Genomic DNA, 22437 nt, shown 5'->3' with positions numbered 1-22437 from the left:
GACATAATTTATTTGTTATAAACTGCTTTGCAAGGTTAAAAAAAGAAAAACAAATGATACACAAGAGAATTAGATTGAATTTAGGCCATGCTTTTTTTTTTTTCCTCATATCTGTTTTTTAAATAAGCCCTAACTGTGCTCTCAATTAGAAAAACACATGGCAATTCTAAAGGAGATACAAAAGGAACATGTATACTCCAAGTGGAGTTCTACCTTTTCATATTTAAGAAACCCCACAAAGCTCCTTCTTACAAATTAAAAAGGATAGCAAGTGGGCAGCTTCCTTTCCTCATTAAGTTTAGCAAGCATATTTATTTATGTTTAGCAGGGGCCTCTGATCTCTTTTGTTTGTGGGTGGCTTTGTTTGTTTTTAATATGAACTCATTTAAAAACTAAATTTATGGACTGAGTTGCAAAGGTAGAGCTCCAGTTCAACACTCAAAGTAGACTTTCTATGCAAAAATAAATGAATATTTTTGTATGTAGTAGTAGATCAAAGAAGACATCAGTGATAATTATTGATTCAGTAAATATTAAACATCTGTATGTCCTCCTTTCTAGGAAGACCAAAATGCAGAATGTACCATCTTTGCTTCTAGTGTGCAGTGTAGTATGGGAAAGAGAAAGAATTGAGCAGGTGATCATGTCGTAAGTGCTATGATAGGAAGCACTGAAGGCACAGTGGAGGGGCAAAGAACACAACTTTGGATGAATTCCGAGAGGAATTGACACCAGAAGGTGGTTAGGATTTACCAAGGTTAAGAAAGGTGAAGGTGTTTCAGGAGTACATGACCAAGTGCAGAAGTGAGTGGGAGCATGACCCATTCAAAATACTATGAGTTTGTTTCAGCCAGAGAACAGGCAAACGAGAAAGCTTAAGTACTCTATCCTGGGTTCCTCAGGATGCAGACTCTAGGGACATTTGGCGTTTTCCTCTGGTATTTATTTATTGAAGTTCCAAGGAACTTCACAGAGCTAATTTCTGTAGTCTTTTGTGCTCCCATAAAGCTTTATATATGCACCCATATTTAAAGCTTTCTTACAATACTTTTTGCATTTCCCCCATATGTCTTGTCCCATCTACCCTCTGAGCTAATCAAGGGAGAGAACCTAGTACTCCCCTCTGTATTTCTGCAGTGCCATGCTGAGTGCCGGCAGAAATGTGTTTGGGAATTAATGAATCACTCCATGAATGGCTAGAGCATTTTGAGTGTTCTTACTTCTAACTGTGCAGGAGTGGCACAGTTTGGGCCCAACATTGGTTTGCAATTCAAGATATGAACCAAGAATTTGATTCTCAACTCAATTTTATGCTGACTTGAGCAAGGTTGAACTGAGGTGCTTATGTCATTATTTCATTTAGTTCAGATAATGGCTGTCAAATTAGCTGAAAAATCTATCTCATTTCCCTGTAGTGTTCTTAGCAGTGTCTTAAAGTGGGTTTTCATTTGAACATTTCTTTTTAATTAGTATTTTCTTTCTCAGAAGAAGCTAAGAGATGATGATGATGTTGATGCTGAGGAAAACAGTGGGAACAAGAACAGCTGCTTTTTATTGGGCATGTGCTATGTGAATTAACACAGCACTTAACCTTTAAATGAATTTATGAGATAATTACCACTATTACCCTTCTTAACAAATGAAGAGCAAGGAGTATATCTTACTTACTAGTGAATGATGGCTTCACTGTGTCTGATCCAAACTGTACTCTGTAATGCCTTCTTCATAGCAGCAGTAAAATCAATTCTGGAAGAGTCTTTAGGAGATCAGTTATTCCATTTCACATCTGGCAGCGGGATCATGCTTGAACTGAATGCCTTGGTACACTGCCTGAAATGTATCCTCCACAACTTTTGTCCACCTGGTGAACTCCTACTCATATTTCAGGATTCACAATTCAAGCTGCTACTCCTAAGTGAAGTTTCCTTAATATTCCCAGGTAGAATTGCCCTCTTCCTCTGTTGTTCGTCTTAAATATTCTTATATTTCACTGATGGAATTCACCAATCATGCAGAGAATATATTTCTAGAGGCAGTTTGTATAGTTGTTCAAGGCATGAACTTTGAACCTAATTGTCTGGGTTCCAACTCTAGCTCCACCCATATTAGCTAAATAATATGATATTCTCTTCCCCTGACAAACTATTAATCCCTTGAGGTCAGATGATACATGTAAGAATTTCTTAAATGGCTAATTGACACAATTGTCATGCTTTTGACCTTTATAGCAAGTCTGAATGTATCCTCCTTCTGAAGAGCTGATGTATTGCTTCTGCCAGTTTCTGGATCTTGATCCCTGAAGGATATTGAAAACCTAATTTTAAGGCCATTTTCCTGTTTGTTTGTTTGCTTCTTCCCCCCTCCCCCATTTCAGTTTCCTTTCCCTCTTCTTTTCCTGTTCTTCCTCTCTTAGAGAAGGACATTTTGAAAGCTGTGAAATCTTCAGGTCTATACTTCTTCTTCACAAACTTTCTTTTAATGTTTTTATCTCTTTGCCTATGTGGAAAATCTTAATCTCACTCTTTCTGCATTGTGTCAAAGAGATAAGTTCATGTTAAAATTCTCAGCTCTGAGAGATATGTGAGTACGCTGCTCCTTGGGTGATGGGACAGTTGATGCCGTATCTGAGAAGAGCATCACCATGGTGCCCTTCACTTATGGCCATTGTCATGATGGCAGTCACAGCCACCTGGAACACAGTGGGCCTGACAAAGGCAGGAACAGGAAGAGGGAAAGAATGCTTCCAACGCTTTTGTATTTTGCACTACGGGAAAAGAGTGGCATCATTTCTAGACCCTAAACAAAAAATGATAGAATGAGAAGACTAGAACCATAAGATCTGCTAAATATTCTCAGCGGGTGAGGGGTTGGGGTTGAAGTATCAAATATCTGCAGATGGTATCACAGCAAAATCAAGGAGAGCAGTTTAGGATGTTTAGTATGAGGAAAATGATACTGCTTTTCAGTACTTCTTAGAGTTGTCAGTGTCTCATAAAAGATAATATTTGTTGAGTGACTGCAGCTTGCTAGGTACTGTGCTACACTATAGCATAGTATAGTTATGAGAATTTGTAGAGATAATCCTAGCTTATCAAGGAAATATTTGTTTTACAATTTATTATTGTATTGAAGAGTATTCTCAAGTTAAGATGATATTTTTTAGGTGTTCCAGCAGCCTGATATTAATCATAAAGGGGCCTAATAGCCAAAAAGAATTGAAATGGACTAGGCCATTTGGCAGACACTATTTGAGTCTGCCCTGTTTCATCCTCTGCCAGGAACTGTACGTTATTTCTTTAAGGCAGAGCAGCCTTGGATGACCATATATTAATATGATAACTTGTTTTTCCTTGTTCCCCACCCCCTACCTAGTGGCTTTAGAATAGCTTTGCTATTTTTCACTTATTTATTATCTGTAGCACTAGATCCCAAGCTTACCAATTATGTACACTTTAGATAACTTTGGGTCAGGTCAGTGCTAAACTGAATAAATGTCAAGTCAGAGATGCCATTAAGACTGAAGAATGTTGGAAGATAAGGATTATATAGACATCACTGTCTGTCCTTATTGATACATGCTGTGTTGTCCCATAATTGGATAGGCCAAAATGAATTGACACTGGAAGAGGTATTTTAATATTGGAGCTTATAAAATATTTAGAAAGGTTTTCCTATCTGAGTCAGACTGAGATAGGTACATACGTTTTCTATCTCTTCTGAGTGGCACTGGGAAATAGTTATGATTGGGAATAGGTCTTAGTACCAATATGCTAGGGTAGACCTTGCAGAGGAAGCCAGCACCAGGGCATGGAAACATGAAGCAAAGGGGTTCAGAAGAACTAGAGAGTGGACCAATAATGAGTCTTCAGACGGCCAGAATCAAAGGCTAAGATCAAGCCTCAGGTCCAAGAATCCAGAATAAGCTTGAAATTATTGAGTGAGAAACCCAACATTACTAGAATGAAAAAGAGGCTAGGGAAAGGCAGGAGCAAACCCAAGGGCTGGGGGTCTGAAGATGTTGCCATCACAAGACAGCCCCATTTTAATGGCCTTTAGCCACAGGATCTGCCATTAAACTGTAGGAGTAGATTGATGCTTAATGGTAACCCTTAACCCTGGATCTTTGCCCCCTTAATGAAGGAATCTAAGGCAAAATAGAGATTCTTTCTTTTTAATTTAAACTTTATTTTTTAATTGACGAATAATAATTGTACATATTCATGGAGTACATAGTGATGTTTTCATACATATAATGCATAGTGATCAGATTACTTAGCATATCCATCTCAAGCATTTCTCATTTCTTTGTGTTGGGAATGTTCAATATCCTCTTTCTAGTGATTAGAAACTGTGTAACGCATTATTGTTAACTGTAGTCATCTTACAGTGGTATAGAACAGGGCTCCCTAACCCTACCGAGTTCTATACCACCATAGGATGACTAGGGTTAACAATAATGTATTATACAGGTACTGGTCTGTAGCCTGTTAGGAATCCGGCTGCACAGCAGGAGCTGAGTGGTGTTCACGAGAAGCGTGCTATTGGCGAGGACATAGGAACAATAATGAGATATTCTCAAGATGGGAAAATGAAGTCTGGTTTTGAGAGTTCAGTTGTAAAGTCAATCCATAATGAGCAAGAGTAAAATATCCAAAATTATTAAAAAAACAAAAATAGGCCAGGTGCAGTGGCTTATGCCTGTAATTCCAGCACTTTGGTAGGCCAAGGCTGGCGGATCACAAGGTCAGGAATTTGAGACCAGCCTGAACAATGTAGTGAAACCCCATCTCTACTAAAAATACAAAAATTAGCCGGGCATGGTGGTGCGCATCTGTAATCCCAGCTATTCAGAAGGCTGAGGCAGGAGAATCACTTGAACCCTGAAGGTAGAGATTACAGTGAGCTGACACCATGCTACTGCACTCCAGCCTGGGCAACAGAATAAGACTCCATCTCAAAACACAAAAGCGAAACAACAACAACAGAAAACAATGGCTTCCAGAGCATTCAGAGCTCAAGGGAAACATACTGAATGGTATAGAACAGGACTCCCCAACCCCACAGGGCTCTATACAACTGTAGGATAACTAGGGTTAACAATAATGTATTATACAGGTACTGGTCTGTAGCCTGTTAGGTGGGCTAATGAACATTACCACATAAGCATCACCTTCTGTCAGATCAGCAGTGGCATTAGCTCCTCAAAGGAATGCGAACCCTATTGTGAACTGTGCACGCAAGGGGTCTAGGTTGCATGCTCCTTATGAGAATCTAATGTTTGATGATCTGAGGTGGCACAGTTTCATCCTGAAACCATCCTCCTGACTCCCCACCCATGGAAAAATCATCTTCCATGAAACTGGTCCCTAGTGTCTAAAAGGTTGGGGACTGCTGGTATAGAACACTAGAATTTATTCCTCCTATCTAGCTGTAATTTTGTATCTTTTAATAAATCTCTCCTTATCTTTTTACATGTCCTTTTGATACCATAAGCTCTATGGACAGCCTATAATATTTACTTACCCTTCATAGTAATCCATTATACCTACCCTTCCTAGTAATTATTAGAGAGAGCTCTTCATAGATTTTTCTCTTTTACTAGACTCCAAGCTCCATGAGGGAAGAGATAATATCTGTGCCTGGTACATAGTAAGAGCTTAATAAATATTTTTGGAGGGAGAAAGAGAAAGAGGGAGGAGGGAAGTAAATGGCCCTTTTAATCCTTTTCTTCATGCTGGGGCAACACTCAGCTTCTGAGGTATGCACAGCAAGGCTCTCGCTGAGATGTATGTGTCTGTATGCTGCCTCACTCCCAGCCCTGTGCACATGCAGTTCTTTCCACCTGGGGCAGCCCTCCTCCTCCCTGCTGGCACCTGGCTCTGCTTCCACTTCTGCTTCTTCCTCTTTCTCTGGTCTCCTGCAGCATAATCATTCTCCTAACTAACACATTCTTTCTTTAACCATCTGAATGCCTTCAGTATGGTCCCTGTGAGCTCCGAATGTTCTGGAAGCCATTGTTTTTTGTTGTTGTTGTCTTGTTTTTGTTCTTATAATTTTGGATATTTTACTCTTGCTCATTATGGATTGACTTTACAGCTGAACTCTCAAAACCAGACTTCATTTTCCCATCTTGAGAGAACGTCTCATTGTTGTCCCTATGTCCTTGCTTATGGCACACATCTCCTGAACACCCTTTTTTACCAGAACATCTTCATAGGATAAGGCGGCTACCTCTGTGCTTCCTAGAGCTCTGTGTTTCTTGAGCTCTTCCATCTGTTTTATTTTCAAATTTTCCTTTATTAAGAAAAGGAGATAACAGACAAGATAAACACGAGAAATCAAATACCTCAAAATTACTGTACTTTTTCACTTGGAGTAACTGGCCTTTGCAATGTTTTATAAATATCTTCCCCTGAGTGGGCCTGAATAAGCATGTAGTTAACAAGCATAGACTTTTAATTGATCAGGGCAGGTTTTGAATTTCTGTCTTGCTCTTTCCTAATGATATAATCTCCAATGACTTACTCAGCCTACTGAGCCTCAGTATTCTCTTCTGTCAAATGGAAATACTAATAAAAATATCCTCACAAGTTTGTTGTGACATTCAGTAACCCACATAAAATTCCTATGCATAATGGCCTAGCGTATAATAGCAACTAAATAAGCTGTCACTTGTTTTCTTTCCTTTCCTCCCTCATTTTTCTCCTTTCTCGCATATTGCCTCTAATTAGTACCATCCTGATTTTTTAGGGGACAGATCAAAATTTGTGAATACAGGGGCTTCATCTCAATCTTGGAATATTTTGGTGGCGACTTTAAGATCTTTTGTTTTCTGACTGTTAGATCTCTTTCTTTTGGGAGCATGGGAAAATTCCCTCAACTTGATTATTTATTCAGTTCTTTCATGCTCCCCATATTGTCATGGCCACGTTTGAATCATTGTTATCGGCAAGTCTAACTGAAAAGGCAATTTAATATTGCCCTGTGTTGCATCATTGCATATATTATTTCTGCCTGTCATGGGCCTGTCAGCGAGTCTTGATGAAGTGCAGAGCCAGTAGTCACAGGCCTGAAATCTGACAGCTCTTTAACAGAAGCCACTCCGATTGGTCCAGTGGTATTTCTTCAGAAATTAAGGCCCTCTTGGTCTCTTTGTTGATACAATTAGCAATCCAATCCGAATCATTTTATCTCCCCAAGAGCTGTATCTTCAGGGCTGGTAATTCAGTCTGTTGCATGGCTTAGAAAAACAGAGCCATCAGAGGCCTGTGATGTACCAAAGGCTGCAGCCAGGAATATCTTGATAATTTATCCCCACTCTCAGCTCTAATTATTCTGTTCTTTACTAGCTGGTTCGACTGAGACTCTCCAGGTTCAGACTTCCCTAAGCAGAGAACAAAAGGTTTCCCTTGAAAGTGGGGGCCTGGCAATGTCAGTACAGTGAGCTGCCTATAAATAATGCAGCAGTGCCGACTTCATTTTTATAAAATCTTGGTGGAGAAATGCATGAGAATGATCAGGCCCCTGGAACTCAGCAGGCATGTGCTTTTGATGTGCACTTTACTCTGAGTGAAAGCAGAGAATAAAAAGTTCTTCTTGTTTGTGCTGAGGCTGCTTCATGGTCTCTGGCTGGGATTTTGGTGACCTTTTTGCTTTGTTTCTGATAGTCTGGAGGCTCTTACCTGCCTAGGAAAACTCTGATATATATATATAGAGAGGGAAATACCTTTAGTAACTATTTCCTGATTGAAAATTAAGGTGATAAAAATAAAGATGCTGATTATAGTAGCTACCACTTATTTATCATAACAAATGAGCTTTACTTATATTCCCTCATTTTAATCCTCCTCAGGTTAGAGTGACCTGGCTGGGCTATTTTCTCTATACTTTCTGCTCTCCCAATTAGCTTTATATCTTTTCTTTTTTCTGGTCAGATTCCCCAAAAATAAATCTTCAGGGTGTGAACCTAGCAGCCAGAGCTCTGGGAGCTGAGTTGGGAAAAGAAACTTGAGGGCTGGCCTGAAAAAAAGCAGATACTGAATCAGTCTGTTTTTGCCAAGATATTCTACCCTTACCTGAGCCTTTTACCCCACCCTCTCTGAGGTCAGATGATATGGTTTGGCTGTGTCCCCATCCCAACTCATCTTGAATTATAGCTCTGGTAATTCCCATGTGTTATGGGAGGGAGCCAGGGGAAGATAATTGAATCATGGGGGCAGTTTCTCCTTCTACTGTTCTTATAGTAGTGAATTAGTCTCATGAGATCTGATGGTTTTATAAGGGGAAACCCCTTTCACTTCGTTCTCATTCTCTCTTGTCTGCTGCCATGTAAGATGTGCCTTTCACCTTCTTCCATGATTGTGGAGCCTACCCAGCCACTTGGAACTGTGAGTTCATTAAACCTCTTTTTCTTTCTTTATGAATTACCCAGTCTCAGTCATGTCTTTATGAGTAGCATGAACGTGGATTAATACAGTGGACCTTAGTCCTGTTCTTCTATGGTGTGGGAGAAGTTGTATCCTGGTTGCTTATAGTGAGGTCACGTGGGATCTAATTACTTTCTGAACATACTTTTCGAACCATCCTCCTGCTGTTGTTTTTTTTTTTTTTGGAGATGGAGTCTTGCTCTTTCACCAGGCTGGGGTGCAGTAGTGCAATTTTGGCTCACTGCAACGTCCGCCTCCCAGGGTCAAGTGATTCTCCACCTCAGACTCCTGGGTAGCTGGGACTACAGGTGCACACCACCACACCTGGCTAATTTTTATATTTTTAGTAGAGACGGGGTTTCATCATGTTGGGCAATATGATCTCAATCTCTTGACCTCATGATCCGCCCACCTTGGCTTCCCAAAGTGCTGGAATTACAGGCGTCAGCTACTGCACGTTGCCTCTTCCTGCTGTTTTTAGCCTCACTTTTATCCCCACTTTTAGGATTGGTGAGTGCCACCACCCACTGAACTTTTGGGGTCTCTGGAGGGTAATCATTTTGCTTCTGGGTTTTTTCTGCTGCTATTTAGATTTTATCTTTCTCAAGTCTACCAGGAGAGTTACTACTATGTTTTTTGGCTTTTAGATTTTTGATGCCATCATCTTCTATCCTGTTCTCATTGTGGGTTTTTGCCTCTTTGAAACATTCTTGTACAGCCATTTTGTTGGAATTTTTTAAAGGGTGCAGAGGTTAACATGTGTAGTCGATATGGCATCTTTAACCAGAAGCCTCTTTTTGTTTTTTTACTTTTTGAAATAGGAAAGAAGGTCTCCTAGAGATCTGGCATGCTTTTGTGTCTTGGGCAGTAGGTGACGGGAGGAATGTGGGGTAGGCAAAACCAGGAGAGCATTGTCAGAAAGCTGTCCTGGTTCCACTGAGGTGGATAGTCTATGCAAGGCACCCAGTGCTCTACTTGCTCCTTCCTCTGGCCGCTCCAGGAATCTAACTTTTGTCTCTTCTCCAGCCTGCACACAGAGCACTATCTAAAAATCTAGGCCTTATAATAGAAGCAATTAAAAGATTATTAGGAACCTGAAAACTTCATTCTATGACTGAGATCTGAAGATTTTTATTTATTAATTTAAGTAACGTGTTGAGCTCTCAAAATTTGCCAGAGTAGCACTGTGCTTGGGGCTGTTATAATTGAATGAATAAAGCAGATATGGACCCTGCTCTGGGAGTTTGTGGCCTGACCTTGTATACTGAAATTTCCAGAAGGCCAGATAGAGCATCAAGAAATCAAACAAAATAAAATAATAACATTCTTTTATGATAATGAGATCGATCATTCAGTGCCTGGTCTTCTCAACTCATACACACTCAAGCCTAAAATAGTCCACGGTTCTGGACTCCTTTAGTCCACCACTTCCTTTCATCACCAAGGGCTGCTGAGACCACCAGAATTTCAGGCAAATCTATAAAACAAGGGAATCTTTAGGTGACCACATTCTGTCATGAATCCTTGATTTCATATACAGTTTTTGCATGACATGTTTACTAGTGCTAGGCCAAAACAAAAGGGAAAAAGATCTAAGTTTAGCTAAGTTAAAGTTGCCATTCTAAAAACTGTGATTTCTTCTTGAATCTGAGTATTTTTTGTGAATTGACCCCTTTTTCAATATGTAATGTACATCTTTATTCCTGGTAACATTTCTTGTTCTGAAGTCTACTTTGATATTAATATAGCCACCTCAGCTTATTTTGAGCACCTGCATGCCATATTTTTGCATCTTTTTACTTTTTAATTTATCTTCTGTTTTTATATTGAAAATAAGTTTTGTTGTTGTTGTTTTGTTTCTTTCTTTACCGAGGCATGTAGCTCACCTCACACTTATAATTCCAGCTACTCACAAAACTGAAACAGGAGGATTGCTTGAGGCCAGGAGATAGAGACTAGCCTTAGCAACATAGTGAGGCCCCGAACTCTAAAAAATAAAAAAACTAAAAGTTATCTGGGCATAGTGGTATGTGCTTATAGTCTCAGCTACTCGGGAGGCTGAGGTGGGAGGATTCCTTAAGCTCAGGAGTTAAAGGCTGCAGTGAGCTCTGATCAGGCCAGTGCATCCCAGTCTGTGCAACATAGTTAGACCTCTCTGAAAAATAGAATAAGTTTCTTTTAAATTCCATATAGTTGGGTTTTATTTTTATTCAGTTTTATGATCTCTGCCTTTGCATTAGAGATTTTAGGTCATTTACATTTAATGGTTGGGTTCTAATCTATTTTCTTTTTCTGTGTTCCATATAGTCTATATAATTCTTCCCTTTTCCGGTCTTCTCCAGATTACCTAAATACTTTTTAGTATTCCATTTTATCTCCAAAAATTTCTTCTAGTTTTACCTCTTTTTTGCCAGTTTTTAATATGCATCTTTCACTTCTCACAATCTACCTTAAAATAATTTTATGCCTCATTATTTAAAATATACTTTCATATCTTCCTGTGTTTTGTGCTATTATTGTCATATGTTTTGTTCATGGATTGGGTCATAAAAATATGTAAGGTCAATTATTTTTTAAGGAAATTTAAAAATGAAAAATTTATATCTCTTATATTTACTCACATATTTAGCAGTTCTGATACTCTTCATTCCATTGTGTACATTCACATTTCCATTTGGTATCTTTAACCCATATAGTTTCTGCTTGAATTATAACATATTCTTCTCCCTCCTCCTATGTGAATATATAGAATTGAGTTTGTTGATTGTATTAATACCGTTTAATTCCTCAGTAGCAATAATAATGGCTGTTATTACTCTAATAGTTTATATGCTTCACATTCTGAAAGTACAATAAAATTTTTAAATAGAATTGTCTTTTTTCAAATCCTTTTTAAATTTTAGAAGCTCTTGTTTCCTGTATTTTATACTTCATTGTTTGGTTCATAAAATATTATGAATGGTAGTGTTCTTGGACGGACCATTTCGTCATTATGAAATATTCTTTTTTTCCTTGCTTAACATTTTTAATCTTAATTCTACTTCGATACTTATATTGTCATCAAAAATTTTTTTTGTATTTATTTTTTGGTAGAACATTTTAGAGAGAAAACTGTATCATATTTTAAAAAACCTGAATTATGAACAAAGTTTAGCTTAATTTTAACCACAGTAAGATTACTCTTTTAACTGGTTGTAGAATTTAGCCCATTCACATTTGAAGAAATACTAAGATAATTGACTTTATTTCCTCAATCTTATTTTGTTTTCTATTTATATTACATCACACCCCATTCCCTTTTCTTTTTGTTTTGTGTAGTGTACTGGTTTCACTGGCTTGTTAATTTTGTCTTTATTCCCTTTTATTCCTTGTTACTCTAAGAGTTCTACTAAGTTTTTTGTTTCTGCTAGTGGTTACATTCTTATTCCTTACAAGCAACAATAAACTTATGTTCTGCCTAAACATGTAAACAGGAACGTTTTCTGTGTACCTCTTCTCTAGTCTCTTAATATTTGCTTACTTAATATTTATTTTTCAATTCCAAGCTGTTACTATGTTTTTTGTTTTTTGGGGATTTTCTTAGGTAGGATAGTATGCCTATTGTGTTTTAAGGAACTCAATATTACAAATTCCTGCTTATACTACTATTATCCGCCTAGATTTAAATATGTGTATGCATGTATTTTTATGCATATATGTATGTGTTTAAGTATATTATGCACATACATGCATGAAAGAGACACACACAACTAGTCTTTGATTTCTACCATATTGAGAAAGCTGCTCTGAATCAATTGTTATTTGGTTGTGCTCTTTCTCAACTATTGTCCTCAAAGAGTGCTTATGGGAAGTTTACTTTTTAAATACTTGTGTGTTGAAAATGTTTTTCTTATCCCCCTGACAGCTGAATAATATTTTGTCTGGGTGTAGGATTCTTTAATCCGCTTCTCTTAATAGTTTGTACATTATTCTAGTGTCTTCTACTTTTCAGAGTCGTAGATGAGAATTCCCTTAGCTTGTCTGAATCCTTTTTAAGTAATCTATTCTTTCTGTCTGGAAGCTTGTATAATTTTCTGTTTACTCTTGAAATTCAAGTGTTTCCTGGACTTATTTCCTGGTCTTAATGAGACATTTAATCTGTGGGCTTAAATCTTACTTCAGTTCAGTATAATAAAATACCTACCACTGTATTCATTTAATTATAATATCTCCCTTATCTGTTCTTTTCTTTGTTTATTTTTTTCCCTTTTCTCTCTCTTAAAAAAATCTGTTCTGGAATTTCTGTTATTCTCATGTTAGGCTCTGGACTGTGTACTGCAAGCCTCTTATCTCTTCCATCGTTATTTCAGTCTCCTTGTATCTTTGCTACTTGTAGTGAGATATTTCATTTACCTGGTCCTCCAGAGCATTGATTTGATTTTCATCAGTGTCAGTTACTTTTTAGTTCTTCTGTGGAAATTTTAAACTTTAAATTTAAACTTAAAATCAGTGTATATACTTCCAGAAAGTATTTTTTGCATTCTTCTGATTTCTCATTGTTTTCATCATTGAAATATTTTACCATATTTTTCATCATTTCTACTTCAGTGGGACTTGCCTTTTATAGGTGTTCTATGTGATCTCTCAGGTGAACTAGTTCCATTAATTTAGTTACTGTTTTTGTTTTGCCTGCTCATTGATAAATGCTATTTTGACTTTCATATAGGTTTTGAGAATCTATTCTGCATTAACAAATCTGAAAGCAGTGAAAGTTACAGCAGTTCCTGCCCTGCCATTTGGGCTGGTAGTGAATCAAACAGCCAACAGTGAGTGGCCCCTTCTTTCCTCTTAGAGCACTCTTGGTGTAAGCAGCACTTCTCTCTGGCTGCCAACCTTAGAAGCAACTCAGAGTGCCAGTGTAGCCCCGACTTTGTAAGGCCCCTATCTCTAATTCTAATTTTACAGACCTTTGGGTGGGGGTGACTAGGAGGTACAACTTGCCTAAAGGTGAATAGTTATCCAAAGAGGGCAAGTTGCCCACTAAAACACATCAGGAAATGTAAAAACTGGTCTTAATAGAGGCCTCAGGGAGGGATAAGCCCTTTCTTCTGCTACTAGTACCTTGCCTTTACCCACTAACAATATAAACAAAGTCCTATATTTTCTCTCTCTCCTGGAGAGTTTTGGAGAACGTGTGGCTTCAGTTGTACTCACTACACTTTACCAGTTCTGCTGCATATCCATATTACCCACCAGTTTGATTTAAAGAGACTCAATGAATTGGACAACTAATGTTGTTTGAATAATCCTGACAAAGAAGGCAGTTGCCAGAGGCATCTGTAAACATAAAACTTCTGCAGTCATCTTCACTCCAGGCATACTCTTATTTTAACTTCTTGTAAAGACCAAGACGTCCCTAACTTTCCCTTTATTGGGGAAAAAATATCTGCGTGGAAAAGTTGAGTTATGCTGTGAAGTGTTGAATTTTTTAACTATTGCTGTATTATGAATCACAACCAATGCTTGTTAGTTTACAACAGTAATCATTTATTTGACTCATGAACAGCTTATTTAGGCTGTGCCGTGCTGGGTGATTCTTCTGGTCTCGGATGGACTCACTCACTGGGGTCTTGGCTGACTGATCCAAGTTGATCCGAGACAACCTGGGGGTATCTGATCCAGATTGAGCTCAGCAGTTATTGCCCTGCTCTATGTTTCTCTTATCCTCCTCATGGGATGAGTGGGCTAGCCTAGAATGATCTCATGGCAGTGCCAGAGGTATAAGACAACAAGCAGAAACACATAGAATCTCTTGAGGCTTAGACTAGGAACTGGCATGCAGTTACTTCTGCTTCCTTATTTGGGCTAAATTCAGTCATGTGACAGAATCAGAAGTCTAGAGGTAGGAAAGGAAGCCCTGCCTACAGTGTGGGGGACAGGAGGAGTAGGATATAGTACTACAAAGTTACATGGCAAAGAGTGTGGGTATGTGGAGAGATGAAGACTTGGGGCCATGAACTCAACCTTGATCAGCTGTTGAGAAATACAGTGCAATATTTTAAACTTACAATGGTACCTCAAGAGAAAGAGCCATGAGGTCGTAGAGAAACTTTCACAGAGGAGCTGACATTGGAACTGGACAATAAGGATGAGTTGGAGTTTACCAAGCAGACAAGTATAGGTGAAAGGAGAAAACTTCAGGCCAATATCTATGATGAACATTGAAGCAAAAATCTTCAGTAAAATGCTGGCAAACCGATTACAAGAGCACATCAAAAAGCTTATCCATCACAATCAAGTAGACTTCATCCCAGGCATTCAAGGCTGGTTCAACATGCACAAATCCATAAACCTAATCCCTCATAAACAGAACCAAAGTTAAAAACCACATGATTATTTCAATAGATGCAGAGAAGGCCTTCGACAAAATTCAACAGCATTTCATGCTAAAAACTCTCAATAAACTAGTTATCGACGGAACATGTCATAAAATGAGAAAAGCCATTTATGACAAACCTACAGCCAATATCATACTGAACTTCCAGCAAAAGCTGGAAGAATTCCATTTGAAGTCAGGCACTAGACAAGGATACCTTCTCTCACCACTCCTATTCAATATAGCATTGGAAGTTCTAGCCAGAGCAATCAGGCAAGAAAAAGAAATAAAGCATATTCAATTAGGAAAGGAGGAAGTCAAACTGTTTCTATTTGCAGATGACATGATTGTATATCTGGAAGACCCCATTGTCTCAGCCCAAAATCTTCTCAAACTGATAAGCAACTACAGCAGTCTCAGGATACAAAATCAATGTGCAGAAATCACAAGATTCCTATATACCGATAACAGACAAACAGCCAAATCAAGAGCAAACTCCCATTCACAATTGCTACAAAGAGAATAAAATAGGAATATAATTAACAAAAGATGTAAAGGACCTCTTCAAGGATAACTACAAACCACTGCTGAAGGAAGTAAGAGAGGACAGAAACAGATGGAAAAACATTCCATGCTCATAGTTAGGAAGAATTAATATCATGAAAATGGCCATACTGCCCAAAGTAATCTATAGATTCAATGCCATCCCCATCAAGCTACCAATGACCTTCTTCACCGAACTGGAAAAAAACACTTTAAACTTCACATGGAATCACAAGAGAGCCCACATAGCCAAGACAATCCTAAGCAAAAAGAACAAAGCCAGAGGCATCATGCTGCTGGACTCCAAACTATACCACAATGCTACAGTAATCGAAACAGCATGGTACTGGTACCAAAACAGAGACATAGACAAATGGAACAGAACAGAGGCCCCAGAAGCAACACTATACATCTGCAACCAACTGATCTTTGACAGACCCGACAAAAACAAGCAATGGGGAAAGGACTCCATGTTTAATAAATAAATGGTGTTGGGAAAACTGGCTAGCAATGTGCAGAAAGCAGAAAATGGACCCCTACCTGTCACCTTACACTAAAATTAACTCCGGATGGATTAAAGATTTAAACACAAAACCTAACATCTTAAAAACACTAGAAGAAAACGTAGGCAAAACCATCCAGGACATAGGCATACACAAGGACTTCATGACTAAAACACCAAAAGCAATGGCAATAAAAGCCAAGATAGGCAAATGGGATCTAATTAAAATTCAGAGCTTCTGTACAGCAAAAGAAACCATCATTAGAGTGAACTGGCAACCAACAGAATGGGAAAAAAGTTTTGCAGTCTACCCATCTGACAAAGGGCTAATATCCAGAATCTACAAAGAACTAAAACAGATATACAAGAAAAAAATAACCTCATTCAAAAGTGGGTAAAGGATATGAACAGACACTTTTCAAAAGAAGACATTTATGAGGTCAGTAAACATGAAAAAATGCTCATCATTGCTGGTCATTAGAGAAATGCAAATCAAAACCACATTGAGATACCATCTCAAGCCAGTTAGAATGGTGATCACTAAAAAATCTGGAGACAACAGATGCTGGAGAAGATGTGGAGAAATAGGAACACTTTCACAGTTGGTGGGAGTGTAAATTAGTTCAACCGTTTTAGAAGAGAGTGTGGCGATTCCTCAAGGACTTAGAAATAGAAATTCCATTTGACCCAGCAATCCCCTTACTGGGTATATACCCAAAGAACTATAAATCGTTCTGCAGTAAACGCACATGCACACATATGTTCATTGCAGCCCTGTGTACAATAGTAAAGACCTGGAACCAACCCAAATGCCCATCAATGATAGACTGCCCAAAGAAAATGTGGTACATATACACCATGGAATACTATGCAGCCTTAAAAAACAATGAGTTCGTGTCGTTTGTAGTGACTTGGATGAATCTGGAAACCATCATTCTCAGCAAACTGACACAAGAACAGAAAGCCAAACACCGCATGTTCTCACTCATAGGTAGGTGTTGAACAGTGAGAACATGTGGACTCAGGGAGAGGAGCATCACACACTGGGGGCAGTTGAGGGGGGTAGGGGAGAGACAGCTGGGAGTGGGGAGGGTGGGGAGGGTTAACATGGGAAGAAATGCCAGATATAGTATGCACCTAAAGTAAAATAAATAAAATAAAAAGTCACTAAACACTTAAAAAAACAAACAACAACAAAAAAAAGAAAGTAATAATCCATTAAGAAGGAAGGAAAAGTCATAGTAGAGGCACAGTAGTCTACAGATAAGAATAGGGGCATCTGGGATTGAGGAGTTACCCTATGTGATTAGATCATTGGAAACAATCCTTCTATGCCACCTTTTGCTCCCTAATATTACTCTTGGCAGGGAGCTATCAGACCTCCCGAAAAGTTAGAATTTCAGATGTCATGCCTGGATGTGTTAGCCTATTGTGCACTCTTCAGAACATGTTACATAGGTGGGCTGCCTTCTCCATTTATTAACAATGTATATTGCTGAAAAATGTGAATAATTTAGAATGTTTCTATACGTGCTAGCATTCCTTCAGTATATTCATGCCACTTAGCATAGGTCAGTATGTTTATGCCACATCTAAAAAAAAACATTAATGCTAAGTGACATTTGTTGACTTTCAAAAGACATTAAGGCCTCACTCAGTACTACCTCCTCTATGGACCCCTCCTTGATATTTTCTTCCCCTGTCTCCTACCCGATATGTCAGGTTCTTCTGCTAAAGGCTTTCATTTCTCCCTCTACTTCCTTCAGAGTATTTATGTCTATGTTAGTATATGATTTTACCTGTGATTGTTTCATCAATTTCTGTCTCCCCAGTTAAACTTCCAGCTTCTGTGACAGCAAAGGACTAGATATTTTATATACCACTGGTTTCCTGGGTCCTAGCATAGTGCCAGGATCATAGTAACTGAATGGCAAACATTTATTGAGTGAGTGAATTCATGAATCTATGTGAATGACTGAATGAGATATACCTAGACTATTACCCTTTGGGTTGTCTTTAAAATTGCATGAGCTCCCAGTTTTACCATTTACCTACCATGTGGTAGACAAACCATTCTTTAGTGTTTCTATTCAGTCAATATTCATTGTGGCATGTTTTAATCCTGAATGTGAATGAGGTATTTGTGATACACAGAAGAGTAAGGCTGATTCTGTGCTGACAGAGTTGCTGGTTTAGTGGGAGAGATGGTAAAATGAATGGGCAAAGACAGTTACTATGGTAAATTATGATAAGGGTATGTCCAGATTGGAACTTGGGAAGAAGCTTTTCACTCAGTCTGCCCTTCACTGGGCCTTCCTGAAAAAGGACAGTCTGAGCTGAGTCATGAAGGCTAACTAAGAGTTAGATGCATAATGGGGATGATTATTCCAGGAAGAATGAAGCAAAGGGTTCATTGCACAGGGAAATGGGAAATCAAGGCTCACTATAGCAAACTCCAAATAATTCCGTATTGCAGAGTGAGAAGGCAAGGGTGGAAATGGCCTGAACAGAGTGACTGTGGAGATGGGCACAGCCATATCACAAAGGGTCCTTTAAGCCCTACTATGCACTGGACTTCGTCTTGAAGTTAGTGAGTAGCAATTGAAGGATCTTAAATCAGAGACTGATATAAAAGATTTTATTTTATAAAGTTTGCCCTGGATACAATATGGAGAATAGATTAGAAGGCAATAGGACTATAGAGGAATGACATAAAGAAGCAGTTACTTACCTGGGGTGATAAGGGCTATGGTAGAAGACGTACTCCACACTCTGGGAAATCAGAAGAGGAGTGCCTAACCTAGAACTGGGGTCTCAGCCTAGGCTAAAGTAAGAGGTTGAATTATCATAGTGAAGAAGCTGGGATTAGTTTTCCCAACAGAAGTGGGTAGGGCAAATGCTCTGAAGTACACAAGAATGTGACTTTCTTCAGAGAGCTGCAAATGACTTTTTATTGTTACTATAGAATATTAAGGGTGGCTTGATGGTAAATGAAGCTGGAAAGGAAAACACCTAGCATTCAAATCTTTCTCCCATTAAGTATTTTTTTAGACTGGGATGACCGTGTCATTTAATATCTCTACCAGGCACTTTAAAAACTTTTTATCATAGAAACTTTTGAACATGTAGAGAGAGTAGTATAATTAACACTTATGAACCCATCACTGAGTCCCAACAACTACCCGTGACCAATCCTACCCTTAGCCACATGCCATTTACTTCCCTTTCTCATGTTATTTAAGGCACATCCCAGACACTATATCATCTTATACAAACATTTTCAGTATGTATCTCTAAATGATAAAGAGCGTTTTATTAACATAACCACAATTACCAATATTATATCTAAAATTTCATAATAATTAAATTTTTATCAAATAGCAAGGTCGTAATTTCTAATTATCTCACAAATGTCATATAAATATAGATATAAATACAAACATTTGTATACAGTTTGTTTCATCAGGATCCAAATAAAGGTCTGAGACATTTTTTTTCTTTTTTTGAGATAGTCTCACCCTGTTGCCCAGGTTGGAGTACAGTGACACAATCTTGGCTCACTGCAATCTCCGCCTCCTGGGTTCAAGTGATTCTCCTGCCTCAGCCTTCCAAGTAGCTGGGACTACAAGTGCCCGCCACCAGGCCTGTCTAATTTTGTATTTTTAGTAGGGACAGGTTTCACCATGTTGGTGAGGCTGGTCTCGAACTCCTGACCTCAAGTGATCCGCCTACCTCAGCCTCCCAAAGTGCTGGGATTGCAGGTGTGTGCCACCGTGTCCAGCCAGGGCTGAGACTTTTGAAAGTGAAGGAAGATACTATCCATAATTAACAGGTATCTGTGTAGACTTTTTACCTAAGCAGGGATGTGTCATTATATACATTGGTTTATTCCACTTCTTTGATACCTCTGCAGACGTCTGGACGGGTATTTTGCAAAACATAAAGGAAGCCTCATGCATATTATTAGTTCTATATCTCTCCTGTTTTCTTAGGTCTCTCTGCTCTCTGGTGTGTAAGTGGACCTACTCAGCAGAGAAAGGCTGGGACGACAGTTTCTGGAAAATGGTTGGTTTGGAAGACTTCGTTGCAGATAATTACAGCAAAATAGGTAAAAGAATAAAATATCTGTAGAGTGATTATGTGCATTGAGGTATCTTTGCAGGTTTGTTGTTATTGTGGTTTGTATGTTTCTTATTTTTGTATGAATGAAAATATAGGAATAAAGTCCAGTTTTTCCAAGACATATAAGTTAATTATGACGGGTATGCCATGACTTGTAGGCTGTTGCCTTAGGATTTATATGAACTGAGTGGAGACATATGCTATGAAAATCTGCATTGAAATATAGAATCAGAAATTGTACTGGTTCACAACTGTAATCCTAGCAGTTTGGGAGCCGAGGCAGGCAGATTGCCTGAGCCCAGGAGTTCGGAACTAGCCTGGGCAACATAGCAAAACCCCGTCTCTACAAAAAAAATTACAAACGTTAGCCTGGCCTGGTGGTACATGTCTATTGTCTCAACTACTCTGGAGGTTGAGGTGGGAGGATTGCTTGAGCCTGGGAGGCAGAGGAGGTTGCATTGAGCTGAGATCGTGCCACTGCATTGCAGCCTGGGCAACAGACAGAGAGGAACTCTGTCTCAAGGAAAAAAGAAAAAGAAATTGAGTTAGATCAAGGAAGATATTTGCATGGAGCAGCTTGAGAATAGCATACTCAAAGGGCTATCTATGGACTACTTCCAGGCAATGGTAGGAAAATAATTTCATAAAGTAGGTTCACAAGACAAGGCAAGGCTATGAATAGGTAAAAATTAAGCTAAAAAGGTCAACATTCGAAAATCTAGGATAAGACAGAAAATGGAATATGAGTCAGTGGTTCCTAAATAAGGCCTTAGGGTCTCAGACTAAGGCCTTTTATTTGGGTAGTAAAGCACATCTTCTGTGTCCCAAGCACATTTCTCGGTGCTTTCGTGTACCTTGTTTTATATATTTCTCACAGCTACTGACAAAAGCACTGTAACATGTTTACAGATGAGAATCAGAGAGATTAGTAATCTTGTTTAACCAGGCATGGAATCAAGAAATGGTAAGTCAGGATTGAAATTCTCCCATTGGGAGGACCTAGAAGGAACAGTATTTTACTGGAACACTAATTTCAGCTTCAGTTATCTCATTGTTTAAGTGATTTGTAAAATGTATATGCCCTCCAAAAAATTAGTTGTTTTTTGCTAAATATTCCCTGGTATGTTGAAAATAGCTTTATTAGCTTATATATTGATTATCTGTATATGTGTCTTGATTCCTTACTAGACCATGAGCTCTTTGTATTTCCTGTCCTAACACAGGGCATGGCATATTTTCATATCTCAATGACTTTTTGATTAAAATATTGAGAGGTTTGTTACTAGTAGGTTGGCATCCTTTACTTTTGAAATCTGTAATGACATTTACTGACTTTAGCATTATCTTTGGCAATTGGGTACAACTTCAACTTTGATTTTCTGATTATTTTTATATTTCGCTGCTAGTCTTTCCTGCCTCACACATGACACATGTTTAATTAGTGTATTAGCTCTGCTAACAGAGCAGTACCTACAAGACATATTCATTGGAAGTCCATAATGTTAATCTAGCAGAAAATTTCCAGAGTAACTTTATTAGATTTTTCCCTGTTAAGTTAATGGATTTTTAATGACTGTCCTAAGGAGACATATCATTAAGCAGAATATTGCTGTACATGAATTAAAACTTACCCATTCATCAAAATTAATTGTGTGATGTTTCCTTTAATTTTCACTTCTGGGGACTTGAGCTTATAGTTTCAGTCTGAACCCAAAGTAGAAGATATTTAAGAGGCTGTTTATTCTCAGTTGTGACTTTCAGAAACTCCTCTGGAAGCTACCTCTAGACATTCTTCAGCAGTTCTTGGAACTATGAAGAATGAATCTCGGAAGCCTCTCTATGAAGTGTTAAACATTTGCAGTGGCCTCATTGCTCGTCAAGATGTGGGCAATATAGTGCAAAACCTTTTAGCAGATTTGAGCATTGAGCATCCTGGATTTGAGCATTAATACCATTACCATAATTTGCTCCATGTGGAGCTTTTAGCCAAGGCTTTACCAGCCTTCCTGGGCTCATGCAGTAAATAAATGCTTTCCCTGAAAACTGAACACCTCAGCAACTGATGGTCTTATGGAGGAATATTTTTGAAATGAATTATTTATGAAGTGTAAGTTAAGGATCAAATGCAATATTTATATGGTGCATTTCAAGGACAGGAGAAAAAATTTACAAGGTTTTAAGTAACTACATGCACGTTTCTAAAGCTAAAATGCTACTACCTAATGCCTTCTTTCAAGGAGGTATTTGGATGGTTTGGTTTGGGAACATTATACAAAGTAAGGAAAAATAGTGTTGTGAATCAAAAGAATATAGTAGAAATTTCTTTACAATTGAATAGAAATTTCTTTACAGTTAAAACTGTGCAAGTTGATTTAATATTCTGAATTGACTGAGAAAAATGAAATGCAGTTTTTTGGTAGGGGATTATATACCCCTACAGATAAAATGATCTATGTTCAATAAAATGATCCAACTAGATGATCTGTGTC

The 22437-nt window shown here is 38.3% G+C and overlaps 1 protein-coding gene across 14 annotated transcripts in view; it reads left to right on the top strand.

The window, feature by feature from the left end:
* FGGY (FGGY carbohydrate kinase domain containing) overlaps window positions 1–22437 on the top strand; it is a 429508-nt gene that overhangs the window by 133847 nt on the left and 273224 nt on the right. For all 14 annotated transcript variants that reach the window (XM_032297123.1, XM_032297121.1, XM_032297119.1 and 11 more), the window contains one exon: window positions 19819–19934. In XM_032297123.1, the coding sequence (XP_032153014.1) occupies window positions 19819–19934 (116 nt within the window). The remainder of the gene's footprint in view (window positions 1–19818; window positions 19935–22437) is intronic.

The sequence above is a fragment of the Sapajus apella genome, unplaced genomic scaffold (genome assembly GCF_009761245.1).
Source record: "Sapajus apella isolate SASKATOON/1434 unplaced genomic scaffold, GSC_monkey_1.0 scaffold36, whole genome shotgun sequence".
In the NCBI taxonomy this organism is placed as follows: domain Eukaryota; kingdom Metazoa; phylum Chordata; class Mammalia; order Primates; family Cebidae; genus Sapajus; species Sapajus apella.
The sequence above is the reverse complement of the archived record's forward strand: the minus strand, read 5'-3'. Positions and strand labels throughout refer to the sequence as shown.